The sequence below is a fragment of the Bombus vancouverensis genome, chromosome 14 (genome assembly GCF_051014615.1).
Source record: "Bombus vancouverensis nearcticus chromosome 14, iyBomVanc1_principal, whole genome shotgun sequence".
Classification (NCBI taxonomy): domain Eukaryota; kingdom Metazoa; phylum Arthropoda; class Insecta; order Hymenoptera; family Apidae; genus Bombus; species Bombus vancouverensis.
In genome coordinates, this window is record NC_134924.1 from 10,408,924 (window position 1) to 10,436,232 (window position 27,309).

The 27,309-nt window shown below is 37.0% G+C and overlaps 2 protein-coding genes across 5 annotated transcripts in view; one reads left to right on the forward strand and one right to left on the reverse strand.

The window, feature by feature from the left end:
• On the reverse strand, window positions 1-26,446 carry LOC117155103 (angiogenic factor with G patch and FHA domains 1). 3 transcript variants are annotated; one of them, XM_033330706.2, is made up of 9 exons: window positions 26,294-26,446; window positions 25,507-25,706; window positions 25,195-25,431; window positions 24,962-25,120; window positions 24,607-24,763; window positions 24,202-24,362; window positions 23,663-24,105; window positions 23,343-23,442; window positions 1-635 (listed from the first exon to the last, which is right to left on the reverse strand). In XM_033330706.2, exons 2-9 carry the CDS (start codon window positions 25,687-25,689, stop codon window positions 486-488), a joined length of 1,590 nt encoding a protein of 529 aa, XP_033186597.1. In that variant the 5' UTR covers window positions 25,690-25,706; window positions 26,294-26,446; the 3' UTR covers window positions 1-485. The 3 variants fall into 3 exon arrangements, with proteins under 3 accessions (XP_033186597.1, XP_076480624.1, XP_033186578.1); XM_076624509.1 differs by lacking the exon at window positions 24,607-24,763 and adding an exon at window positions 24,809-24,884 and having other exon boundaries at window positions 26,183-26,307; XM_033330687.2 differs by having other exon boundaries at window positions 26,183-26,304.
• Window positions 26,443-27,309, forward strand: part of Rme-8 (receptor mediated endocytosis 8) — a 10,550-nt gene continuing 9,683 nt past the window's right edge. For both annotated transcript variants that reach the window (XM_033330666.2, XM_033330676.2), the window contains exon 1: window positions 26,443-26,831. In XM_033330666.2, the coding sequence (XP_033186557.1) occupies window positions 26,764-26,831 (68 nt within the window). In that variant the 5' untranslated portion in view covers window positions 26,443-26,763. The remainder of the gene's footprint in view (window positions 26,832-27,309) is intronic.

Consider the following 27,309-nt stretch of genomic DNA (forward strand, 5'->3'; position numbering starts at 1 on the left):
TTGATAATTCTTGTTATATATATTAATCCTTAAATTGAGATCATTTTCTCATATTCTAACAGGAACATGACAATTTTTAATAATATTTCAATAACCACTAACTCATAACACACGCAAACATATTAGGAGAAATATTCTTTATTACAAAAATATTTGTAATTCATACTAGAGAAAAATTATAAATCGATGTATGAGAAATTCATATGTAACATTAACAACTTAACATATTCTTATTTATACTTTACACTTTTGCTTCTATTTTCCACTCGATTTTCTATTTTTGTTTCTATTTTTGTTTCTATGTATATACGATTCAAAAATCGTCTAGCAATGAGCGTTAGAATTTTTCGGGATTCCGTGTTTCACATGACGGTGATGAGAATTTTTACGGTCGAACGTAATTGTCTTCGCTTACCGTGACAGACGATGAAAAAGCGCGTGCAATGCAAATCAAGCGTTTTTCCCGACAAACGTTCACGGTGCAATTATTTCGCATGGTCGGTTATTTCTTTGTAACGTTGCTGGGTCTTTCGCCACAGCGCCTGCTTCTTTTCCGTCGTAGAATCTAGCTCGATTGTAGGAAATTCGCTGGTCGCACCGAGACCGGTTTTGCTCGGATTATTCGTCAAAGGTACCTGCAAGCAAACAACATAAATGAATACGAGATAAGCAGATAATTGTTCCCACATAATGTTTCATACGCTGTTTTACATAAATGCGTTTTTATTTTTTTCTTCTTCCTTATCCTATCGTTTAATTATAGCAAGCGGACGTTACGGTTGGATACTATAGATTATTTACCGTAGTTTAACTGTAGTTGCTGGCTATTTTTTTAATATTAAAGATACAAGGACAGCCTCTATGTGATGCAAAATATCACCACGTTCATTGAATTTCCGTCTATGATATGTGTATCATAAAATGTTTAGAAAGAAAGTAAAATTTAATCAAACCATAGAGGTCAATTCTACTACTTATTTAAGTACCAAACACAACTGACTATTTACTTAATTGTAGATTATTTGCTATGCTTTATTCGCGTCATCTCTGTAGTATAAATGTAAAGAAGAAACGAGATCGAAGAACGGAGAAACGAAAGATTATTCAGCGACGGGTGTTATCGAGGGAAGGGTTATTTTAAGTTTCGAGTCGCAACCACTGGGCAGAATACCCTCTCTTGACGCGTATTTAGGGCAAGTGGCCTCCCCCGTCTGGCTTGTAAATGAGGCCCTATCTAGCTTCGTCGACACTTGACTTACTTGGTTGAAAGGAAAAGAGACGAAAATGAAAGAATGGAAAGAGCGTAGAAAGAAAATACGACGAAAGGATTTCAGCACGAAAACAAAGTCCGATCTGGCTGAAGATAAAAATATCTAAGAAAAGTGCCTCAAAGCCGGAGACGAATGAAATGATAATAAAATTGAAAAATAAGACCAGAGAAAGACGATAAAAGTATCAGAGGAAAATTTGTCAGTTTGAGATACAATATAAACAAGAGAGATAAAGATAAATTTGCTATATATACAGTTTCATTAAAAGGAGCATCTATCGCCTTTCTAGTCGGGACAAACATTTTCATACATTTTTCTGAGAAATAAAATTTTATTTTCTTACGGTAGTCACTAGCTCTAAATGCTTCGAATTATTAATTGAGAATATACATAGATAAAATTTTAGATAGAAAGTGGGACATGTTAAATTTCTTACGATGGTTCAGAATGGTTGGTATTCGAAATGGAAACTGATCTGATGAAACAGACATAATAAGAATTTTTGTATAATTGTATTGAATTTATGATTTCTATTTATACAGCGACTATATAAGCGAATCAAGGAGTAACAATCAAAAATCGCTAAAGGGAAAGGTTTAGTAGAACGATGGGAATTGAATTTATCTTATTAAATATTAACCACTAGAAATTACAAGGAATCTCGGAGTCGTTTCGCAGAAAGTCAAGCGCCTCGAAAAATCTCAAGATCCATTTCATAAAGTTTCTTTGCCTACTCGCTGTAACTTAAAAGAACCTCGTTTATAAGTTTGAAGCAGCTGCAAAATGCAATACAGACGAATGGTTTTTAGGCTTTAACAGAGTCGAGTGTTCTTACTTTCGCCTACGTGGAATTCACCAAGTCGCAGAAATAACTCATTAAAGAAACGGTAAACTAAGGTATAGTGAAATATAATAATTAACACGGCTTTGATTAATACTCAGTCGCTGTATTGATTTTTACGATTTTCTTACCGCAAAAATACCGCTTTAATTACTGATCAATTTTTTCAAAGCATACATTGAATTAATTTCCAGTCGGTGTAAAATTAGACTTACGTAAACGTGGTACACAAGAAAAAACTTGTAACCAACTCTTCAAAATCGTTAATTACAACATGATACAGAAATTTCTTAGGTGATTAAACTTTCCAAGAAAATAAAAGCGCCATTCAGATTCTCCAACTGTAGTTCACCGATCATCAAGGAAGAGCATCAAAGGGGTTGCACGGTGTTCCCTGCGAGTCGTAATTATTTTTAGTTGCAATTATCTTTATAGACTATTTCACCACCAAGATTTTTAGCAGTTACTTATTTACTACTCTACTAATAGATATGCAACATCGATCTTATATAAAAGGGAATAGGACTGTGAATCCTCGCTCTATTAAAACCTCAACGCATCATCCTGTTCCCCAGCTATTTATACAGAAAACATTCTAAAAATATTTAATTCACACGATCTCTTTCCCAAACTATTAAAAATATCACATTCTTGCGGTACTTTAGCCAACATTTAACAACAAGAATTTCTACTATGGAAATTTTCTGCTTGTACCATTCTCGCCAACGTGTCTCGTACTCGATTCCTCGAAGGAAGCAAGAAAAGGACGAAGATGGTAGTAGAAATTCGCGAAAAGGAGGTATACAGGGAGGATCGTCGGAGGAAAGACGAGAACGGATCATGATCGAGCGACAGACGCGTTATCGTGCGCGTAAAATGAGCGCTCGTTACTCGATTGACGAGCTCGCGAGACGTTCAGGAGCAAAACGGCTCGACTCGAGTTTCGCTTTCTCGCTCGACGATGATGGCGATGATGCATCCGTCTGGCCTGTCTAGACCACTTATATATATTATAACTGGCGCTCGCTCGTCCGTTCTCTCCTCTCGCTGCTCGCAAAAGACGAACACCACGACGACCTTTCCTCTTTCGTCTCCATCTCTTTTCATCCCTCCTCCGTCATAGCCAATGGAACCATCGCGAATATATATTTTACCTGATTTATGTCACGAAGATGATTAATCTCCCCGGCCCGAAATGTTATCTCGGAACGGAATTAGTTTTTCTGTTGGCTCATCGTTGAGTCATCGCCTGGTGAATTTTGAACGGTTACCTAACCTTTATGTAACGCCGCGTCGCGTGCCTTTTATTACTCTCGATAGACGAGTCCACCTGCTATAATCTTGCACCATTAGTTTCCGTTCTTTTGCTCACTTTCAAGATCGGCCGAATTTTTATGTAATTTAGGTAATTTATTTGCTAATTTCTTGGAACTTCGTAAGATCGTAGAAACTAGGCGAATGAAGAAATAACGATGATAAGAATATTAGGTAGATCAATGAGATTTTCTTTTATAATTACGATGTTAGAAGGCAAAATTCGTTGATACAACCTGACTGAAAAAAAAATTGTGAATATTATGTTAACGCAACGTTGGTTCTGAATGAATTAATGAAGCATTTGCTTTTGTAGCGGACAGGTACGACAAGATTTAATTGGCGATAATTAAACCGCAACTGGACCGAGGATAATTATTCATATCGTACTACCTATTAAAAGTACACCTATCAATGGAATTTTTACATATGGATAATTTAAACATTTTCATAGAATTTTAATCAATCTCGTATGTGCAACCCCTTAGAGTTATATAAATTTTAGAAAATGTGTCAATATAAAACGTTCAAAATAAGAGGAGAGTAGTTACTATGGACGAAAACAGAGAAAGAAAAAGTCTCTAATTGTGTTGAGCAGTAAATGTTTATAAAATTATATCGAAATTTACATCCTTTAAAACCTTTTGTTTTTCTCTATTTATTATAAAACTTGAACATACAAAATCTAACTAGGATATACTACAGAAATAGTTAAGGGTCAACAAATGTATCACGTTATCTTTCTGTCTTATTAAATATTTTTATTACGATTAAGTATCTCGCTATCTTTTCTTACTAAAAAGAAAGTAGAACTTTTAATTTTATTAATTCCTTACTGATCTCGTTGCAAGATGACAAGATGCCACACGAGCAATCGTCTCGATTCGATCTTTTAAAGAAGAGACAGTATAATACGTGGGCCATCGATCGTTCAAGTCTAAACTTATCACAGCTGCTCACGATGAACAGATGGACGAGACAATGATACCCGGATTACTTATTAAAAATGGATTAAAAATGTCTGTTGGACGATGGAACAGCGCGACCGTTTTCTTATGTACGATGCAGACAGACATAAATCGATGGCTGAACGGAGAAGCGGCTCGTAATATAAGCTATAGACAGCCAAGTGAACCGAACAATGTTCGATCATTGAATTATTTCCATCGAGTCCGATCGATCGTTGCTCTAATGTCGCGACCCAGATATCATACTTACTTTATGAGAAAACTCTTTGTTTTATCTGTGTGAATCATTGCTTTAGCCAGGTCTTGACGACACCAGCCGTGAGATTCGAAATAATTCAACCAATCCCAAACGAATAATAATTAAATATTAATTAGAAACGTATCTTTCAACTATTTTAGATTTTCTAGGGATTTCATGATTTTAAATCTTTATATTGCGTAATTGATTTCTGTAACTATTCTTGAGATGCTTCAATTTTTATAGGAAAAAGAAACTTTTTAATCCGTAACTTTTTTGTAACTTTTTTAAATTCTAAATTTTTTATAATTTTTTATGTTACAACTACTATAATTTGTTTTGACAATTCGTCAGTAGCTCTGTTCAAATATATGCAACAGAAAGGTGATCTTATCCGAGGTTTCGGTGTTAGCTATGGAAATATATATATAATAGTAGTCTGGTCCAAAAAGAGCTGTAAAGTAGACAATAAAGCATGGAACTCCTGGCAACGAAACGCGAAAACTGATGCGCGGAGACAAAGCGGGAACTAAAAGGGTGGAAAATAGGGAAATAGGCCAAGCTGGCTAGATGAATGACACAGGCGAGCGGAGGCAATGTACCGTGATTTCCTATTAGACGATGCAAACTCGTCGCCGCGTCGATGATGTTCACGCCTGTTACCCATTTTTCCTACCCACGCGTTTTCCTTCCGCAATCTTATTCAATTCCTATTCTATTACAGATAACAGCTTCTATTACGATATCTAGCACTGATGAAGCTTTTAAAAATGCTCTCTCAAATCCACAGTATATCGACGTACGAAATGATCGTAACATTTAATAAATATCGATCATCGTACGAAAAGATAAAAGACAGGCAATTAGAAAGTATTAATTACATTTCCATATCTATTTTATATTCTACACAAAATTTAGCGCTTTAACAAAAAAAAAAAAACCTTTCTCCCATCTCTCAAGCATAGAATTTCACCGATGCGATCCAAATGCCCGAAAGTAAATTTCATTCCCGAGCGAGCAAATTCGATCGCGCAAGATCACGCCGATGACCAAGGCTGTTTCCGCTGGTTTCCGTGTCGGCGAGGAAGTCAGGCCACCAGCGCAGCGGTGCAATACACGACCGGCGCCGACGATTTCCAACGAGAGAAAGGAGACATCTCGGCCGGAATCGACGCAGCGTGGTGCATATGCACCTTTGAACTTCCAGGCCACCCGGTTCGGGACGAGGAGGAAGCAAAATTGCGAGGCTAGAAACACAGAGAGAAAGAGAGAGAGAGAGAGAAAGCGAGAAAGCGCCAGACACCGACAACAGTCGGTCGTTCGTTCATTCGTTGCCAGTTGGGAGAGGCATCCACAGATAAAACGGTGCCGCTAGTACAATAACATATTGAGAATTCGCGGGTTCGCCGGCAGTAGGTGGTAGGGTGCCAGACGGTCTGTGCCAGTTCGAAAGTTTGTCCCGGTTTGCCCGTCTGGCATGCCGGGAAGCGAGACGCGGACGCACGTGCACCAAGCACCTTGACAGGTTGAATATGGGCTCTCCGGAGCGCGGAGACAGCATATTGGGTTCGAAACTTTGCTCGTTTACAACGTCGCCACTATGTCTGCCAGAGGCGTCGACGATGGAATTGGTGGTGGTGGAGGCGACGCTCTGTGTTACCTGTAGAAATAAATGTCGCGACTCGCACTCTCTCTATCTCTTCGCGCTTTTCCTTCGGTGGCTTTCACAGGATGTCGCTTTTCTTTCTCTACTACAAAGTCTATTTCTCTGATACGCAGCTGTCGAAGCAAAGATTGAATGAACGACATGCCAGCGCGATTCGATCTAGGGAACGATGCTGTGATTACGTCGTTCTTTTCGGAAATTGCTTTGGGAAAATAGATGGTAAAAAGACGAAGATGGTCGAAAGTTATTTGGGGAATGGTAATTTGAAGAATCATTTTGTGTCTTTTGTCGAGTCTCTTGAAGTTTCGGGTATTTCGTTTCTAATTGCTGAGCCACAAGCAGATTATTAATGTATGTGCATTTAATCCATTAAACACCAATATTCGAAGATGCTCAAAAATTTGTATATCATAAAAATTCGCGATATAAAGTCGTATAATTGGTACAGGCTTAGAATGTTCAATAAGAAAAGAACAATTATTTCAAATTATTTTCATATTAGCAAAGATTTAAACAGCTATGTACTTAGACCGTCAGTAAAACAGTTTTACAGGAGAAAAATAAAGATAGAATAAAAGCGAATAATTCACATCAAAATAAAAACACATAAATACCACAATAGAGCTTCTACGACTAAATCGTTACATTTCTTTATCGTTATTACCAAAACATCGCTTTACCAAAATTATTTTCTGTAGAATAATTCGAAGAGGAGCGCTCTGCCTACAAAAGAAATAAGAGAACATTCTCCTCCTCTCTAGTAGATCAAATTAAAAGCAACGGTGATCGTGAAGCGTGCACTGAAATAACTTAAAGCAGCAAGAGCGGAAGCCCTGTACTCGGAAAATGTGGGCCAATTACTTTCGGTCAACGTTTCCCCTGGTAAATACTCGAAAGCAAGTCCAAAATGAAACTGCAGGAACTCTACGAATCCTCCACTCTTGGAGGAACGTTCTTGCGCAGCCATCGGAGCCAACGATCTCTTAGTCGCTGAGCCGCGGCATGTTTGCACAGAATTAATTAGTGTTTGGTCGTCTATAGACTCTGGACTTGCTAGACTAAACTAGATAAACTAAGGCGCAGGTACCTTCATCCTCGTCACCATCACCACTTCCCGTCGCGCTTCTACCTCTATGTATACGTGTGAATTTGCGTAAAACATACACCGATGCAAGCCTCTGAATCAAGACTCATTTAAATGATAGAATTATTCCACAATTCTTTTGCGATAAACGATCATCCAGTTACAATTTTAAACGATTGTAATTTGTTTCATAAATTCGCAATGGAATGCTAAATTGCCTTATCCCCCTAGATTCCTAATCGTTAATTAACTACGATTACCTAACTTGATTAGATTATTATACGGTAACCTAAATTAACTAATATAATTTTATACGCGTTACATTAGTTAACCAATATTATTACGTATATGAATAAAATGTTTAATTACAATACGAATACCAAAGTAAAAATGTTAGGAATGCGATATAGTATGATTTTTTAAAATATTTGAACAAAATTATTTAATTTAATCCATCTTACGGATCGCTTTATACGATTTAAACTAGCAATTCTTATACTACATAAGTTTAACACAGAGGGATATACATAAAAAATGTTAAACTAGACAATTAATGTCATAGAACAAACGACCAGACGGAGCTTTCGTTCGTGAAACGAGGCAACAGATCGTTGCCAGTCGCTTGTTCATTCATATGTCTCGTTCGCAGAATGCATACACATGCATGTGCATCCGTCCTAGACAAGCATATAGACAAATGGGCAGACGTAGTCTTACATGCGGCATTCAGACGCTTGTATACATACACTTTGACGGCTTTATGGAGAGCAGACAGACACAGAGATGCCGCACATCCTGACCAAACTCGACACGATGTTACTGCAATGTCCTGCCTTATTACCTTTTTATTCTCTTTCCTTCCGTCTCTCCTTCGTATTCCTCATTACTCTTCCTTTTTTCTTGTACACTCTACATCCGTTATCTATTCTGTTACGTTGCACTCTTTGCTTATCTTCTTTTTTTACTTATTTTACTTCTTCTTTCTATTATATTATGAAGATAGAACAAGGCAAAAAAGGTGCAGAGGAATTTAATGTAAAAGAAACTTTTTAATGGAACGCTATTAATTATATTTAGTTCAGAAAAATGATTTTTAGTTAATCTTAATAAGTCATTGTCGGTCTAAAATATTTATAGAAGGACTGAAATATGTTTGCTTTATCATTTCTTGCGAATACGAAATTAAACATAGAGGTACGTATATTTGGAATTTTTTAATTATTATTATTAGTTCATAAATATATTTGTACCTTATATTTGCTTTATTCTTGCCTTTCTTCGATTTTTATGATGGCAGACTTATAATTCAGGCAATGAGTCTAGTTTAATTCATACCAGTTACGCAGTAGATCCAGACGACAGTGGTCAGACAATTTTCTACTATTGCGTTTCCTTCTTTATTTATGTCTTCCTCTTCGTTCTCGTAGAATTTCATTCATGAATTATGAAACTACCTATTACCTCCAATACATCTCCTAACACCACTAAATCTAAAATATAATTTCCCTTCTTCTTTATTCTACTTACAGTAATTACAAAAGGAACTTATACACACCCTTGCTTCTCAATGAAGCTTCTTTTTGTTGTTTCAGTGTTTTCATTAAGTCGACATTTCATAGTATCAAATTTTGGTGATCATATGAAAGAACTATTAGATAATACGAAATTTACTACAATTGAATTTAATATCTAATTAACTACTGCATAAATGCAATAATAAACACAATGGTATACAAATACTTCTTGTGACCATCGAACACCATTTCTTAACTTAAATTCCTGAAATTCCTGATAACTGAATTTAAATTCCTCCATTGCAATAATATAATCAATAACAATTAGCAGTGCAACAAAATTTGTATCAGATTGCTAGACACAGAACTCAAAAAACATCCCTTCGCTTCTTTTCTCCCTCGATCTAAACATTCAATCACATCTTTATTCCGTCCAGCCCAATTCCCTTTATCTCCTCAGCTTGTATCAATTCACCCCCTTTCCACCCTATGTTCTTTTTCTTTTTTTCTTTCAGCCACTCTTCGACTACTTTATCAATCAATTCCAGGCTCGTTTAATGCGTACACGTCGATGAATCGTCGAGGCGACGTACAGACAGGCGGGCAGACGTAGTCTTACATGCGGTCCGCTTGCACATGCACGCTTTGGCGGCTTTATGGAGAGCAGACACAGAGGAGAGGCCGCACGTCCTGACCGCGCGCGAGCATGGTCGCGCGATAATCCTGTGATGGATGTCCCTAGGTAGTCGGTAAGCCCTGCCAGCCAAGCTGCTCGCCACGTCGGTGTGTTTACCCAGACGGAAGCCGTCTGGCGGCGATAGGAGGACCGACCTATCGCGTGCGGTGTGTGCGGGCGATACGTCGCTTCTACTTCGACTACCACTAGGATATGCACCTCCGACGAGACGGCGTTTCAACAACGTATCTAGCCAGCGAATAATCGCGGCGGCGGCAGACCTCGCACCGAGAGCGGGGGCAGCTCCTTTTTTTCCGATCCTCCGATCTGATTGATCGCGACGATCACCCGCGCGATGGAAAGCACCGACGGGTACACGTCGTTTAACGTCACCCCTTCTGGGAGGTGGATACGTTGACGGCAAGCTAATTTGTGGAGATGTTCTTCGGCGAAGAAAACGGATGCATGATGGGTATTAGGCATGGTGTGGTTCAGGTTGCTTGTTGATATAAAAGATGCGAGATAACAGTAATGTCGGGAAAATCCGCCATTTAACTTGCGTGGTCGATTGGAGAATGTACACGACATTTAAGTCTATGTGAATTTATTCTTGATAGGATGGAAGTTGTAAGTGTATAGAAGAAGATGTGAGTGAGTAGTAGTTAAATTATTTATAATAGCAATGGTTCTATTTAATAAGAATTTGATATAGTATGTAATAAATAATATAAGTTGGTATAATTCGACATAATTTCTAACTTTACACGTTGCCATTCATTATCGAATATTCATTAAAGGTTATGACATTTGTTATTTCAGTGTTTTCGTTTGAAAATAGAATCATCTGTGCATTTCATATAACTACGGAAGCTCGTTAAACCTATTGCATGTTGCATGTGCAGTGGGAGCTCATATCCGCGATGTAATGGGACCACGTCTGATCCGGATGAACGGAAATCCGGATAAACCGCGCATTTCCCATCTACTAATTTGTACCCACTACAAATACCATTTCAAATATATTTCTTACTCATTCACCAAAAAAAAAAAAAAAAAAAAAAGAAAAAACGAAAGGAGAAACAATCTACCGTCAATAAGGCTTAATCCTCCGATTAATCTATCGAATACACCCTCAACGTTTAGTTGATACACCGCGGGAAAGAACGCGAATTAAATAACATTCTGTTTAGTGGCCAATCGAGCCTCGGTCAAAGCGCTTAAGCGGCCGCTAATAAAACGCACTCTTTAATTGCTTTCAGCAAACGTCGCAACGTTTAATCATTTGATCAATTATTTCATCAAAAGGAGCCAAAGGAACTTCCGATCGTGCGCAATAATTATGTTCTTTCTGGGCTGTCTGGTTGCGTCCCGTTCCACGGGATTCACCGAGAACGGTCGGTTTGCGCTCGTCGATACGAGTCAGAGCCGGCTGCTGCTGGTTGTAATTAATAGATCTCTCGTTGTACATATTTGTATGTCGGGCCTGGTCGATTGTTCGGACAATGTACGCCTGTGTGTCGGCGGCATGGACGCACACCTCGTCTAGACCGATCGACCGCTTCTGGCTGCCGGATTCCTAGTCTGGCTAACGTTACGGACAGCCGACATACGGACGTATTACCGTCGCGTATACACGTATACACGTATACACGTAGACACGTGGATGTACACACAGTTGGACAGACTGTTAAACTGACGACGTGGTTATGCGCGCACGTGTGCGGCCCTCCTGTGTGCACAGCATTATGCGCTCGCGTCCGGTTCCTCCTGGCTGAGCTCCGGTTAATTTCGTTCCGTCTCTACGTGTCTCCCTGGGGTATCGTGCTCCATGGCCGGATCCGTTCTCGGACTCTGCCACGGTCAACTCGCCTATTACTCGCTTTTTACCGTCACATTTTTCGCTAATCTCCGGCAGCTCATGGTTTTTATCCTGACTGCATACTACTCCTCGAACTACTCGACTTCTTCCTTCACGAATCGTCATCCAATGGATTCCTGCCAAAGAATCGTTTCGAACAACGATTTTTGACCGACTTTGATTAATCATTCTGTTATTCAGATAGAGTAGATTCTATAGTTTGATCCTTGATACATAATGTATGTTTGTATTATATATTGTAAGTAGAATAAACCTTAATTGGTATCGTTGGCTCGTAGATGATACACAAATTTGGGTTATATCGCTCAATTTTAGAATATTCTATTTTAATTTATATATCTATATCTCATATAATAGAAACTGAGTGAATTTTATTTATCATCAGACCTATGACATAACTATTTGCTTAAAATTTATTGTTTCATGATCTATCAGCATATTTATATATAATTATGCACAATTATGGGAAAATATTTAATAAAAATATTGAAATTTAGTATATTCTGTGACGGAAACATGATCAATGTTTTATTCTTGCTACGTTAGGTTACTTTCGTTCTGCAACGGAAATACGTTGAACTACACGGCATAATCCATTCACAGAACGTAATGAATGTTTCATTCGACAGTATCGTTCCAGTACTCCGATTAAAATATTTGCAACGTGAGAATATTGCATTATAACGCGATACGATCCCCTTCATTTCACAAGCACTTAGGGCTGCATTGCGTTCACGTACCGAGCACAGATTCGATGCACGTCTAGATGGAAAACTCCTTTCTGATATCTGCTGTGAATTCAAATAAGTACAATAACCAGGAAATGTTTAAGTTATACAAATCATACGCGAAATAGTTAAATTAAGCTATAAATCTTCTAGTATATTTAATTCTCGATTGAAAAGATTCTATATACTTGAAAACAGTCGAAAATATAATACAGGACCAGCCATAAATATTAGGACAGTTACTGGTTACCTGTCCAGTATACAGAATATACAGTCGGATATACATAGTAAATTTATTAATAACACGATATTAAGCGAACAACTCCATTTTTATATATGCAATTTTGAAATGTAAGATAAATAATAAAATCTATGAAATACTCGAATAAACATATTCCATACAACATCATCGAACTAATCAGACAACCATGATCTACTTAATTTCACAATTCTAACTGAACAACGCTGAGAATGCCACTAGAATCCTGGCGGAAAGCCGAAAGCGTAAAAAGTATAAGACCATGAAAAATTACGAAAGCGAGAACAAAACAAAAGCTAATAAAACGTCGGACCATTTGCGCGGACTCGCGAGCAATCGAATATGCGGGTATCTGTCAGAGGCAATGGGGAAAAGAGATTCTGTCGAGTAAACAGGCAATCTGTGGCGCTATGGCAGCAACGTGCGGACACCGATGGCTGGCCAATCTGACGGTGCACCCGCATGCCAAGCGGTGCACCTATCTCCGCAACGGCGCGTTACGTGCAAGCGCGTTTACGCTCGGGAGCGTGTGTAACGACACCTGCACAATCTCTGATCCTGTCGTGCGTACGAGTCGTCTCTGCCTGCCTCTATCTACCCGGGTTTCTTATCTTTCTCACGCTTTTCTCTTCTCTTGCTATCGCTATTCTCCGTATGTACTTACGTTCTCTGGTCCGTTCATGCACCATCATCCGCAGAAAGTTTTTCTCTCTCATTTTCGCTCTTCCTTCATCGCCTACTGTCTCAGAGGTACACACACAGAGAAGTAAAAAGAGAAACAAAAGCCGAGAAAAAGAAAAGAAGAGCGGTGAAGGGGTAGAGAAGAGAGAAAAAACGACAGAGAGAGAGGGAGAGAGAGAGAAGGAAGGAGAAAGTAAGCGGCGCGATAATCTGGTACCCATGGTTAGTCAGCAGATCGCCGTCTAGACGGCAGCGGCGTTTGTGTTGGATTTATTTGTGACAGTGGGTTCCCACCTGTTGCCTCCCGCGCCCCTTACGAAACGCACCGCTACAACTTCTCTCTTTGCCCTTTTTCCTTTCTCCTCCCTTTTTATCTTCCTCCTTGTCGTCCTCGCCACCACCTCTTTCTCTTAGTCTCCCAGCATCTGTCTGTCTCTTTGCCCATTCGCTCTATCTCCCTCTTTCTTCCAGTTCCGTTCCGTTCTCCCAATCCGTTAGCGTACCATAAATCCTATGCGTTCTCCATTCACTCTATAGTCAGTCCTTCCTAACATTCCCTCTTCGCGTTACAAAACAACGCGCGCAAAGAAGGACAGACCCTCTCCCTTCCTCCATTCCTCCTCCTCACTCCTCCGCTGCCCTGCCGCCCACGTTGAACTGACACACGGTGAAACACGCATTCATGCTGTCCCCGGAGAATTAGCCCGTATTGCCAGAGAGAGAGAAAGAGAGAGAGAGAGAGAGAGGAATGGAGGGAGGGAGGTAGATCGTGCAACTGCCGAGGGGAAGACTCGCCCCAAGGAGATTAAAGAATGCTTCGTCAGTGACTTTGGAAATTTCGACGTCTGACTGACGCACGTCGGAAGCGGGATTTAATTTAGAGAGGAGGAACCGATCTGGCTCCTGCTGCTCTCCAATGGCTATACGATGGAGCCACGTGGACCGAACTATGACGGTCTCACGAGATCCTTCTTACGAGGTAGGATGCAGAAATGCAGACGATGTTTTAACCTGGATAGGTTAGACAGATTTTTGTATGAAACCAGACTTGCCCTTATATTATATGTAGGAAGCAGTCGATATTCTACATGTTCAGATAAATAATTGATTTTCCGAATGTGTCAAGCTTGAACATCATTCTTCGGTGCCAGAAATTAACAATGATTAATAAAGAAGTTCATAAAACAACCACGACTACAGAATCCACATCAAGCTTCCATGTCATGGCTATAATTATCATGAAACGCCTTACGCCTTTTCTATGTACGATGAAATATGAATCTATAACTTCGGTCTTGCTAGAGTGGTCATTCAATCAACACTAGCTTAGCGGAAGATTGATTTTGATGATGTCATACCTTGGTATATGCATAAATTAGTACGCAATGAGTGTGCGGATAAAAAATCCTATCGGCTCACGCGTATTCAGGCGTATGCAAGTAGGCTCGCATGCCAAGGATACTTTATGTTTGAGAGAAGTGTTCAGGCACAGGTTAAATGTGTCTACCGTAATAAAATTTCATAAAACTAAATTCAATGCCATAGCTATTTGTCCTCTTTCATCCTCTCATTTCTCCTATTTACATATGAAATGTATAGCGACGTGTAAAAACTGTTGGCTAAATAAATTTTTCATTTTGTATTTTAAAAGTGATATTTTAAATAATTTTAACTCATATTTAATATAAATATAAGTACCGTTTTATAACGATCTTATACTCAATATACTAGCTAAAATTCTTTTAGATATCACTTTCGAAACATAAAGTGAAAAATTTATCTGGCCAGAGACTTTTGCATATCACTGTAGTTATAATCTGTCAGGACTCGAATAATCGATTCTTTCTTCACTGATAGAATTCTCAAGGTAATTGGCCAACATTCTATGTTTACCGATTTTATCTTCTTTGATATTAATTCAATTCGAAGTGTACATGATGTTTACTAGATGAGATCTTGCAATTAAAAGGAGTAGAAGTTTTTAAGTGTAAGCAGCTTGCACTTTAATATTTATCCGTTGCTGCTTTCAAACTGATATGCTAGATACATAGATAAGTCGATAATTAAGATATAAATTGTGTATGAATACTAATGAGGAACTAACAAATCGCGATAGTGTTTCTTTTTCTCGATTATTTATTTATATTTTCAGCGTTATGTTAGAGAAACCGTGGGAATATAATTTTGTAACTTTTTAGTTTTAGTATTCGTTTAGTATAATTGAAACAACAGAATACAGATTTTGCCAGACTAATCGAAGAAATCAGAAATAAAATTCTATTAAACTAATACACGGTTGTATTTATATTTATTTACCGCAATTTTTATAGATTTGTCTTATATAAATAATAATATGTATGTAATAAACCGACATGAAAAAGTGAACACTGATATTTTAGCATTAAATTTAATTAAGGCTTCTAAGAAACTCACGTTACCGAGAGGAATATTATGGAAACTTGTACGATAATGTTATTTAATTATTTAATTTACATGTTTCATTTACCGCGATCACGATAGACATCGGCAATTTTCTGCCTCAATGTAAATCAAATACCAATAAATTGTATAAAAATTCCTTTTAAAGTAGCTCTAAATGACCACTTATGAACAAATATCACGACAGTGTGTATATAACGATCGTAAAATGTTGCTTTTTGATTTAAATTTATAATCACGACAAATCTCGCATAAAGCCAGCGATAGCTAAATAATAGGCTCGGTTAATACTTAATGTTAACGATCCGAAATAAATAAAACCAGTTTATATAAAGAATGCAGTAGATATATGACGCGGTACACGCCCAGGAACAGCATATATAAAAGGGCGCAATTATGAACCCGTTAAAAGTGGTACCGAAGTAACTTTATAGGCACAAGTATATAGAATTAAAGTTAAGGAAGAGCGTTAAAAATTTTGTCCTGTAATTTTCATAATTTACAGAGTGGACACAGATCGACGAATAAATTTCACTAAGTGACTGGCATCGGGTCTTTCGTTCGTCCTTTCTCGTACACCTTCCCTCGAGATGCCTACATTTCGAGACAAGATTAATAAAAAATGTTCCCTTTTTTTTCACCTTTTCACCTTTCGCTAATAATCATCGATTCAGTGTCTTTCTCGTGGGTCAAATTTCGAAGAAATTCTAGCAAGCAAAAATCGATTCCAAAGTTATGCCCTATTTTATGTATTTTTACATATTATGTGTATTTTGTAATTTTACCAATACGACTTTAATTTATTTCTACAATTTCAACTAAGATTTCAATTTATCTCATAGAACTATATGTATATGATATACTCGTTTCTCTGCAGTTATTCAACCCTTCGTTTCAATATATATTAACGTCCATTTAGCGTAACAGAACTCTTTCCAGTGCACATATTACTCCAGAGCAGGCGTCATAAAAAGAGTAAAATAACATGCTATCGTAAAGAGATTAGAAAAGCCGTCTGAAAAAGTGGCGAATGGAAAATTGCATTAGCGGAACACAATGAGAATTTATCACCGTTGATCTTTGCCATAACCGGTAATATAGCATAATGCCACGGCTGAACTCTTAATCTATGGTGGCTGATGTATTAATTGCTCACGATTGTGACTTATAATCGCGCGAAAGGCTCCATGGCCGCTTTATCCGGCACATCAGGCTATCACGCTCTGAGGGTTTATTAGCTGGTGTAATGAAAGTGTCCGAATGCGTGAACGAAAATTTCCAGTGAGTGAACGAGCGTGAAGAGGGCGAGGGGATACCCTTTCCAAAGAAGTTGCGGGTAGAGAGCCCTTAAGGATCGTTCGAGCATGGAGATGCGAATCCACCGGTGCCGTGGATGTAAGCTGGTCGATCAGAACCGGCAAAAATCGGCATATCTGCATAAACCGGCATGGCAATGAACGAAGATCGTAGATAAAGATTGCACATTTTTTCGCATAACTTTGTATCGTTCAGCCGTGACCGACGAAGCTGTACCGACGACGACGTCACAAAAGAGAAGCCATTGTATTATATGGACATGGATACTCGGACACGTAGATATTTACTTGAATGGACATGGATCGATGAACGATACGATAAACGCGCAAAAACATGGAGCATAAAACGATTTGCAAATCGTTAAAAGGCACCTCGTGAGTAATTGATAAACAGATTGATTTATAGGTACCGGAATATAGATTGTACCGTAGAACGTAAATAGGCTAAAAATAACATTCGAAGATAGGATCAAAATCGCATTACCACCCTAAAACATAAAGATCGTACAACCCGATTTGAAAAAAAAATTAGTCAAAACATTGACTAAAAAAGTCCTTCTAAAATAACTACTGCCCCGAACGCCAGAATTCCTGTAACCTTCCCCGGTACGTCATGCAAGCATTAAAATCAAAGCCCTACGGATAAAGAAAGTTGCGGGTTGGAAGAGGCAAACGCTGGATGTAGCCGGGAGGAAGGGTTTTTTTCTCAGTTTTCGACGATGATCTCCCAACGTTGTCCCGAATTCCAAAGACAATGGGTTCCCTCCGGGGCAACCGAGGGAGGTCGAGAGCTGATCCTCTCCGTATCCTTGCACTCTCCTGCCTCTTTGCATTACATAATATCGAAACGACCTTGCGTTCCGTCGTACCACCTGCGGCAGGACTGCACACGTACACTTGGTGTACAACTTCCGCTCAGAACCCTCTCTCCCTCCTTTTCTCTTCTCTTCTCTTTCTCCCTCTATCTCGGCCTCTCTTCCTCCCTTTTACTCCTTTTTCCTGGCCCGACCTTTACGTCTTCGTTCAACGCACGAACTTCGTGCATTCTGCCCCGCGTGCCTTTTTCTTCTCTTACCACTATTTTTACTTTCGCCAGAAGAAAAAGGGACCGGTGGATGAATAGAAGGCGCGCACAAGGCAGCGAAACGAGCAGGAGGAGGACGCCAGCAACAGGTTTTGGCGGACAAACAGGAGACCGGGAGAGTCGCGAGTCAAGACCTACGATTCACTTTTATCCGGTTCTCCTTTTTTCTCCTCGCTGCTGGATCTGGCGCGAATCAAAACACTCTCGATTCGGACGCGCCGTCAATTATCCCGGGAAAAGACGAAAGTTGAAAGCGAATCGGAGAAATGTGAGATGAAGGGGATGGACGAGAAGATATTCGAGGCTCTCGAAAAAGTCAAATTTTCCTTCTGTAAATTTCTCAATTTCGTCGTCCAAATACACAATTAACGTTGAATTTCTAAAAATCAAACGACTTGCTCCCATGAATTTATCTATTGGAAATAACGTCAAAGTATCCATATTCGGAGTGGTATCGATCTCTAAGAAAGATACTTTGAATAAAATGCATGATTTTTCCAAACATCCTCAGAAATTGGAATTCGGAATTCCGTTGAAATTAATATATTGGCAACCTCGCTACTTGTCAGACAGGTTGTGTACATTTCCTTTGAATTATAAAAAGACAAAAATCTATGAATTTTCAGTCAGGAAACGTAATTAATCAATGACACGCATTATTGCACCATCGTCGTAAGATCTGAATCTTTGGATCACGTTTAGAAAGTTGCTTTGGACATGGCAGGCCAAAATCAGCTGCGACTAAGGGTGATTTTCGTACGAAACCCACGAATATCACCAAATCAATTTATTTTATCGAGATTTGTACTGCAATTATTCATGTATGAAAGTACAAGATATAAGAAACACTGACACAGGAGAAATATCGATGGATATCAAACTATGTTGCTTTTTGCTAGTTAGGCGTATTTGAAAAATTAGGATGATAAATGATATAACTGAGAAAATAATAAAAACCAATTCCTTGATGCACAGTCTCGATACAAAACTTTTTAATTTCAAACGCGCGTGCAATATTATGCTTCTCAAAGAGAAATCGTAGAAAGCTCTTCCAATGAAAGATTTTATGGAAGCACCACGAGCCTCATTCCTTTGCGAGACTACGTTGGATTATTTATTACGTCATTAATCAATCAGGTTTTTCCTCACTGGTACTGTAAAGGGCGAGGAAATGCAATATGGAAATGAATGTAAATCGTAAAAGGCACTACCGTGGATATTCACGCTGTAACCGTGAAATGGCTCGCAACAGCCGGTATACGCGAAAGTCCATAAAATGAAATTGTTGCAGTTTCCGGATGCACTTTAAGGCTGCCTCATATAGAAGCGAATTGTAACACGTTACATCTATTGCGTTTCAGTTGCAATTGTTTAACGATCGACGTTACAAGTCGGTTCAACTTTACAATACCAATACGTTGTATAATACAGTCCCAATAAATTGGAAGCTTATTGTATTATTTATAAGCGAAACGGTATAATCCAAATGAAGAAAATTAAATGTTTGAAACAACAATCTAATAATATTTTAAATTTCGATTGTTAATATGATCTATTATAACAAAGTTCCATCTTTTTCATTATAATTATTTCATAAAAATATTAGCTTACATAGATATCTGCGGTTTAATCAAGGGATTGAACATACAAAATCTAGCTAGATAATACAACGAAAATGAACGTTAAGTAGCCTTATATATTTTCATGAAAAATTTCCTTAATTTCAATAACCTGCAACGTATAAATTTCAAAGTTTCAAAACAACACTTCGCTTCATACAACTGAAGACATTTTTAAAGTATGCAGAATAAAAACCGAGTCCTTTATTCTAATTCTTAACTCCACGTTACCGAAGCAACAGCCTTCTACGTCAAAGCAGCACGCTAATAAAACTTGCATTGACCTGTTATCTCAAGTGTCTCTTGTTAGAGATCGACTCTTTTACGCGAGCCAATAATAAAAAGTAAGTACTCGCCTTACCTTGCGCGAGTGAAGGCACTCAAATAAACGAACCTACCGAGATTTCATTCGGTCAGATAGGACACGCATCCACCTACACCTGTTAAAAGCACTTTCATAGCACGGGACAATTTTATACTTTATCGCATGCTCGTGGTTTACTGTCAATCGCCATTCGAGAACTTTACAATGTCTGGTTTACGAACTCTCGGAGCGAACACGCGGATTCACCCTCCAAGAGCTAACCGTCTCTCTCTTCCTTCTCCTACCTTTTCACCCCTTTCTACGACCGTGAACGTGTTTCCAGTTTACGATGTGGGTCATATAGGTTGGACAAAGAGAACCTGCAGAAATAGGTACGCAACGTAAAAACGGAGATAGTCGATATAAAATTGTAACAACTGGTTGCGATGTAAAGCGGCTAGACGAAGAGAACGAACGCGGTATTACGTAGTTGCGAATTTAATTTCAATTTTATTTAGAATTTCATCTCATCGGTAAATAAGACGTATACTTGTCAATATAATTTGTGAGACATAATATTGATATTTTTTGATAGTGACACATAAATGCGTAATATAATATAATTTATGCAAATTTATATCTTTATGAGCGTAACTAAACAAGTGGAACCTGTGTTTATGAATAGTCAATGTACTGTATAGCAATTAACATAGTTTTATTAATAGATGCATAATTTTAAACGAAAAATGTTTAACAAGGAAACAACTTATTAAGTGCGTTTTTAAATGTGCAACGAAATACGTATGCGCAAATAAATCACGCGATCTCATGCCCAAGATAGATCGTAATAATCTTCGCGAAATTATAAAGCCATAAATCATATTTCTCCCTTAAAATCACGCGATCTTAACGTATCTTTAATTGCTTGAAAGCTAGTTATACGTATACGATTAAATCGCGTAATACATGTACGCTCGAAACTGTACCATTTCCCTTTGCAACAAAATTACAATAACTCGAAGAGAAGAAGAAATTTCCGCAGTATCTCGAGTCGACTTAGTTTTCTGTATCACAAATTTCCGTAAAATACATTTACCATCCGTAAAATTGTTTCCTACATTATACAAGCGGTAAGGACAGAAACAGCTGATGCATGAAAATATATTAATTACTTCACACTCGTTAAAGACTCGTAGAAAGAAGCACTGACTCTTCTCTCGGTCTCTACATAAGGCATGGTATGCATCGTGAATCGTGCAACAATAGCAAAAGTCAAACGGTGTTTTACGAGCAAAAAACACATTGTAGAAGAGAAATCGTCGTCCACGGAGGAACGAGGATTACAACGAGAGGGAAGACCATCACACGGATAAATTTACTGGAGGTTGTCGGACATCAAGAAGGATAAAGGTGTACAAGCAAATTTAGCAGACACGCGTCAAGGTACACAGAGACGAGAGAAAACAACGGTCTCCATCTGCCTCGGTTTCCTTTCTCCCTTAATCCACCCCCGTAGAGGAACGCGCTATGTGCCTTTCCTCATCCCCTCTCCTTAAGCTCAGAGCGTGCAATAGAGCATACGATGCGTCTAGACAAAATAATGATTTGGATTTCAATACATTTGCATTCATTACCCGGGGACACCTCTTCTGTCGCTCCCTCTCGCTCTCTGCTGCTCCCGTTTTCGTCTCTGCCCCTCGCGACGATCCCCTCTACTATTCCGTTTCATGTCTCGCAGAGTTACGCTCGTTATCATATGAATGCTCTGCTCGTACCGTCGGCGCTCGTTTCGTCGCCGTCGAAACGCGATGCGGCCGGACGAGTAAGCAGCACCACCAGCAGCCAGAACCTGCTTGCTGTCTGGCTTTTGCACACGCTATCTTCCATGTCTGTATTACACGTATATACGATGCACGTGTATTGGTATCGTACGGTGTATCGGGCGGGTCAGTCAGGGGGTGGTGATGGTGATGGTGACGGCGGTGTGGAAGCAGTAGAGGAAGAGAAAAGACTCGCAGGGGGTGAGCAACAGTAACGGCAGCCCACAGTTTTTAGCGTGTCACGTCGCGTCACTTCGCTTGAAAAAGGCGAACGAGGCCGGATTGCGAATTGCAGCGACACGACCCCGTTCAGCTAATGAGCGGCTAAGCGGCCGACGTTTCTATGCACCTTTTGCACTGGACACACGTGCTACACCACGTTTGGCATGATGCTACAGGCCGACAGAAAGGTGAAATAAGAAACGTATCGCAATTGCCGATTGACGTCATTGGCATCGCGACGGCGCTAATACGCGCGCTGAGAACGACATTCTCTGTCGACGTTTACATACCGTTGGCATCTGGCGTCTGGAAAGACGTTTCTGAGAGCTACGAAGACGAGACATTTGACGCGGACACTTTAGAACATACTGCGAGAGAGATGTCAGTCTTCGGATTGACGCCACTCTGTTTTTAAAGGAGAATTTTGGAGATTTTGAATTGTTTAAGTCGAGAAACAACTGTCATGTTGTATTAGAAATATGCTTGCAATCTATTTGATTTTGTATAATATGATTTAAATTTGTAGGGTGTACAAAGAGGGAAAAATCCAAGAAAATAGCGAAAATTGACGTACCCTATCTTATTTAGATGTTGCTATCTTGTCTAGATATTCCAACTTTGACTTATTGTTAGATATTGATCTTTAGAGAATGCGAAGAATATGTTATATAGTTTGCGATAGAAGGATGAACTCAATTTACTTTGAAATTAATTGTTACGAAAAGTTTGTCGAGACTGAATTTTTCGATTGCAATTGTAAAATAGTAGTTCTAATTAACTAATCTATTATTTTCTCACATGTGAATAATTAAGTAGAATTGTACCGTAATAATTATACCTAAAGTTGCGAAAAAAGATAACTATTTTATTGTAAAGTATACAATTATTTTCAATGCAATATTTAGGATATACTTAAAGAGAAATGGTTAAACTTATGAATGTTCTTTCTTTTTTTACTGCAAACGAATCAAATTCTGTTATATTTAAACGATTAAATATCTTAAAATTACGTATCCCATTACAAGAACCGTTGAAATGAGCTGAATTTTTTTTACATTAGGACAAAATTCTTTTCGTTAATGTATAACACAATAAAGCGACGAAATATTTGAAACATTTAAAATAGTCATAAATTCTCATTTTATGAATTACATCAACGTTTTGGTACGGAACATAATTGTATTACTCATTTAACGTAAGTTAGATATATATTAATTCCAACAAAATTCAATATAAAATGATATAATAATACATAAGTATTATTAAAATCCCTATTACCTTTCATGGTGCTATAATTTATATGTTTATAAATGTAAGTATTATCATTTAAAATATTGGTACATTTATACTGTATAATATATCATAATAAAAAAATCACATGTTAGAATAAATAAAAAATTTGTAAGGAAGAAGACTTACCGGTTCAGTTGGTCCATCTCTTTCCTTCCCTAAGGATTGCCCCTCAGACCAGCCCATTTTTGATAGCAATTTAAATCCCCTGTTGTCTTTTGCTATAGATCTGTAAATAAAATACGTAACAAATACATAATAAATGAAATGTATGTAAGTGAAAACACTGCATGAGGAGACTCACAAAATAAACAAGAAATAATACAAATCTGGAATTACAAGGAAAGAAATGAAAAAATAAAATAAAACACTGATAACATGTTTTAAATATATCTTAATTGCTTAACTGCAATTGTTTTAAAGCATAATATAACAAATAAATTACTCACGTATCCATTGAACTTTGTTGTGTTTTAGCATGATGATTCAAAGAACCAATGCACTGTCTTCGATTTTGCGCTCTGTCTTGGTACCCCAATGCTAATTGACTAGCACTTGCGACATTATCTTTTTCTATGCCAAACTTATGCTTCAGCCGTCTCAATTCTTGTTTGTGTTGGTCTTTCTTAGAAGCTTTGTTCTCTTCTGCGTTAATGCTTTGCTGAACAAGTCCTGGCTCACAGTGGCCACAAGTTTCATTTCCATTATGAATGTGACACAACAATTTCGTAGTACTAACTTGTATAATAGAACCATGTGAAACTTCATGAGGTTCAGATTCTTGCTTAGCCACAGATAATCTTTTACCATTCAAGAACGTGCCATTTCTTGATCCTAAATCAATGACTTCGTATATTTTTCTATCTTCATTATATAAAATGCGGGCATGATGCTGAAACATCGAAGTTTTTTACTTAATATCTTATACAAATAATATTGTGTACGTAAAGAAACTTTTGCTGTTAACTTAAAAATCTTTTTAACTTACTTTACTTATATTTATATCTGGTATTACTACAGAATGATCACCTTCACGACCAATTGAACCACCAGTATATGCAACAAAAAATAGACTCCCAATTTTTAATTTTGATAGATTGGTTTCCTTAACTATGATTCTCATGCATGGGGGATAGGTTTTCGCTAAATCTGAAATAAAAAATCAAATCGTTACAACAAAAAGTTAATGAATGTACTTCCATTCATAAAATATTCCAAGTATTATTTGCAAACGTATATCTATTCTATTAATTATATTGTAATTGAAATTAATTATATAACTGAAATGTAACTAATAGCAATTATATGTGTAATCAAAACAAGAAAATTAAAATCCATGAATCATTAGTTAATAAAATTTTTTTATTTTTGTGCAAAATAATTAAAAATAAACCTTGATCTTCCTCATGGTCACTGTCACTACTAGTACATAATTCTGGAGTAATGTCATTAGAATTGCTGTCACTATCATTGCTTGAACATTCACCGTCCTCAAGTTCATCTTCCGACTGTTCTTCTCTTTCCGCAAGTTTGCGTTTTTTCCTCTCATCCTACAAGAGAGACATGTGTGCATATTAAGAGCATAGGACAATTACCTAGTGCTTGACGCCTGTATTTTTCAATTGATATGTTTGAAAGGCCATTTATTAATTCATGTATGTCATCTGAAACCTGGAATAAAAAATGCTTGTATGTGATAGATTTTCTTTAGAAATGTGGTATGTAACAATAATAATTTAAACCTCAACCTTGGTTGTCTTTCTAGTTTTCTGCTCCTTCTTGCTTTTCACATGTGCAGCTGCTTCATTCACAGTTACTTGTGCTTGACTATGGAATTGATATGTTCCACTAGTTTCATCATAATAGTAATATGTACCTGTATTACCATCATAATATAAACCTTGTTTCTAAAACAGTTTTTTTTTATAATATGTAAGGATTATCAATGAAAATTTAATACTGTTATTGCATACATACTTACCGCATCATAATAATATCCACTGTTGTAATCATAATATAAACCAGAAGTTTCTTCATAGACAAAACCAGTTTGCAACAAAGCAGACTCAGCTACTTCTTTAACTTGTTGTATAATACTAGTTGATGTTTTATCATTATTAACATTCCAATCCTGACATGATTCTTTTTCATATTCCAATGGATTCGTTTGAGTTCCATAGTCAATCAAGGTTTTCTTCTCCATTAATTTTTTACTTTTCTGTGAGCAGATAAAAGTATAAAATAAGATATAAGAAATAACAGAAAAACTATATTTAAGAGATGTAGTTCTTACATGTTCACTGAGTTTATTTTGTAATTTGGCAATCTTTTTGTTTTGTTTTTTAATGTGATCACGCATTCTTTGAATAAATCTTAAAATATGGGGAAAATTATGTAGTTCTTCTTGGAAATCCGCTTCAAAATCTGATTTTATTTCTCCTTCATCACTTTCACTAGATATGTTATTTTCTATCATTCTGTTTGCTTTATATGCTGAAACCAATAAAATAAAATTTATTTGAATTTTTAATTTCCATTAAATTAAAGAAATGTTTAATAGTAGTTTATTAAACAATTTTATTTACAATTTTTGATAAAACATATAAATAATAGACTCTACAAAAAATTTGAGCTTTAATGTTCTTCAACAACTTATAAACAAAAACGCTAGACTTGAAATATAACCTCTAATCCAGATAACATCAAGAATCAAACTCACTTATACAAATGAAACAGAATAAAAATAAGAATAGTACATATAAGATCATAACAATATAAATAAAATTTATATAATATTATTTATAACTTATAACTTATAAATTATAAATTATAAATTCATACAATAAATTTATACAACATGTATATACAATATTGTAATACAATATTCCTATTTCACATTTTCGTTTTACATTTATGCACAAATTACAATATATCTTGTTCTTTAATTTCAATTAAAGCATGATACCTACACATTCGATGTATCTATAAACAAACTTATAATTCGTAGTGCTAATTTAGTTATGTCAACAGAGATCAATTCATAGTTTTACTTGTACATTTAAAATACTGTAATTCTTTACCTTTCGCGCCTTTTTAAAATATGTATCCCTTTTCTTGTGAAGACAAACGTAAGAAACTTTTCCAGAGAAAGTATATTAACTTTAGATTATATATCTAATATAAATAAATGAATAAGTTCCTAGTGTGATCATTCTGCCATCTGGAAACAGCTGTTTGTTAACACCCCCGAGCATCATGGCCGCTCCCAGTCCAATGGAGCCGTCGAAAATGTCATTAGTCGGCTAAAATGCGATTAAATAGTGCCTAAATATCATTCGCTAATACGCCAAACATAAACATTGCGTACGTGATTCAGATTTACTTTGTGTTTCTCGTATCTGTCATTTTGAAAATGACTCTGCTGTGATTCATTTTCAATTCGTATGCGAATGTCCCTCCTACGCTACGCATCTTTCACAAACAGTAACCAGTGTTTTGTTAAAGCATTATTTATAATAATAAACACGCTGCATTGTCAGGACATGTTACAATGATGCCGATAAAGGATAACCAGGATGTGGCATGTTTTCTGGTCACAAAACATTCATGGAAAGGAAAGTAAGTTCGCGTTTTTTAGTTCTTACTACTTGTCAAAAACTATCCGTTTTATGGATAATAATATACGTACAATGGGCAATAAAATAAGTACACACGATTTAAAGCATCGTAAATTAGTTATGAAAAATGGAATTGCTATTATATGGTGTACATGTGTTTTTGCTGTGTATATTTTAAATAAAACAAGAACCTAACGCTGGATTGTCTGGGATACAATAATACAAGGAAAAATAGTTAAATAAGAATCACATGTTATATATTTGTATCTTCCAATGAAAAGATTGTAATACTATCATATTATAAACACATATTAATATTATAATATATTTCTAACATATTTTGACATTCAATATCATAACAGAATATAATTAAACATATTGAAATTAAGTAATTTCTATGCTTACTTATTTTTAACATACATATCACTTTATTATATGGAACCTAATATAAATTAATATATTTTTATCTCAAATAAATA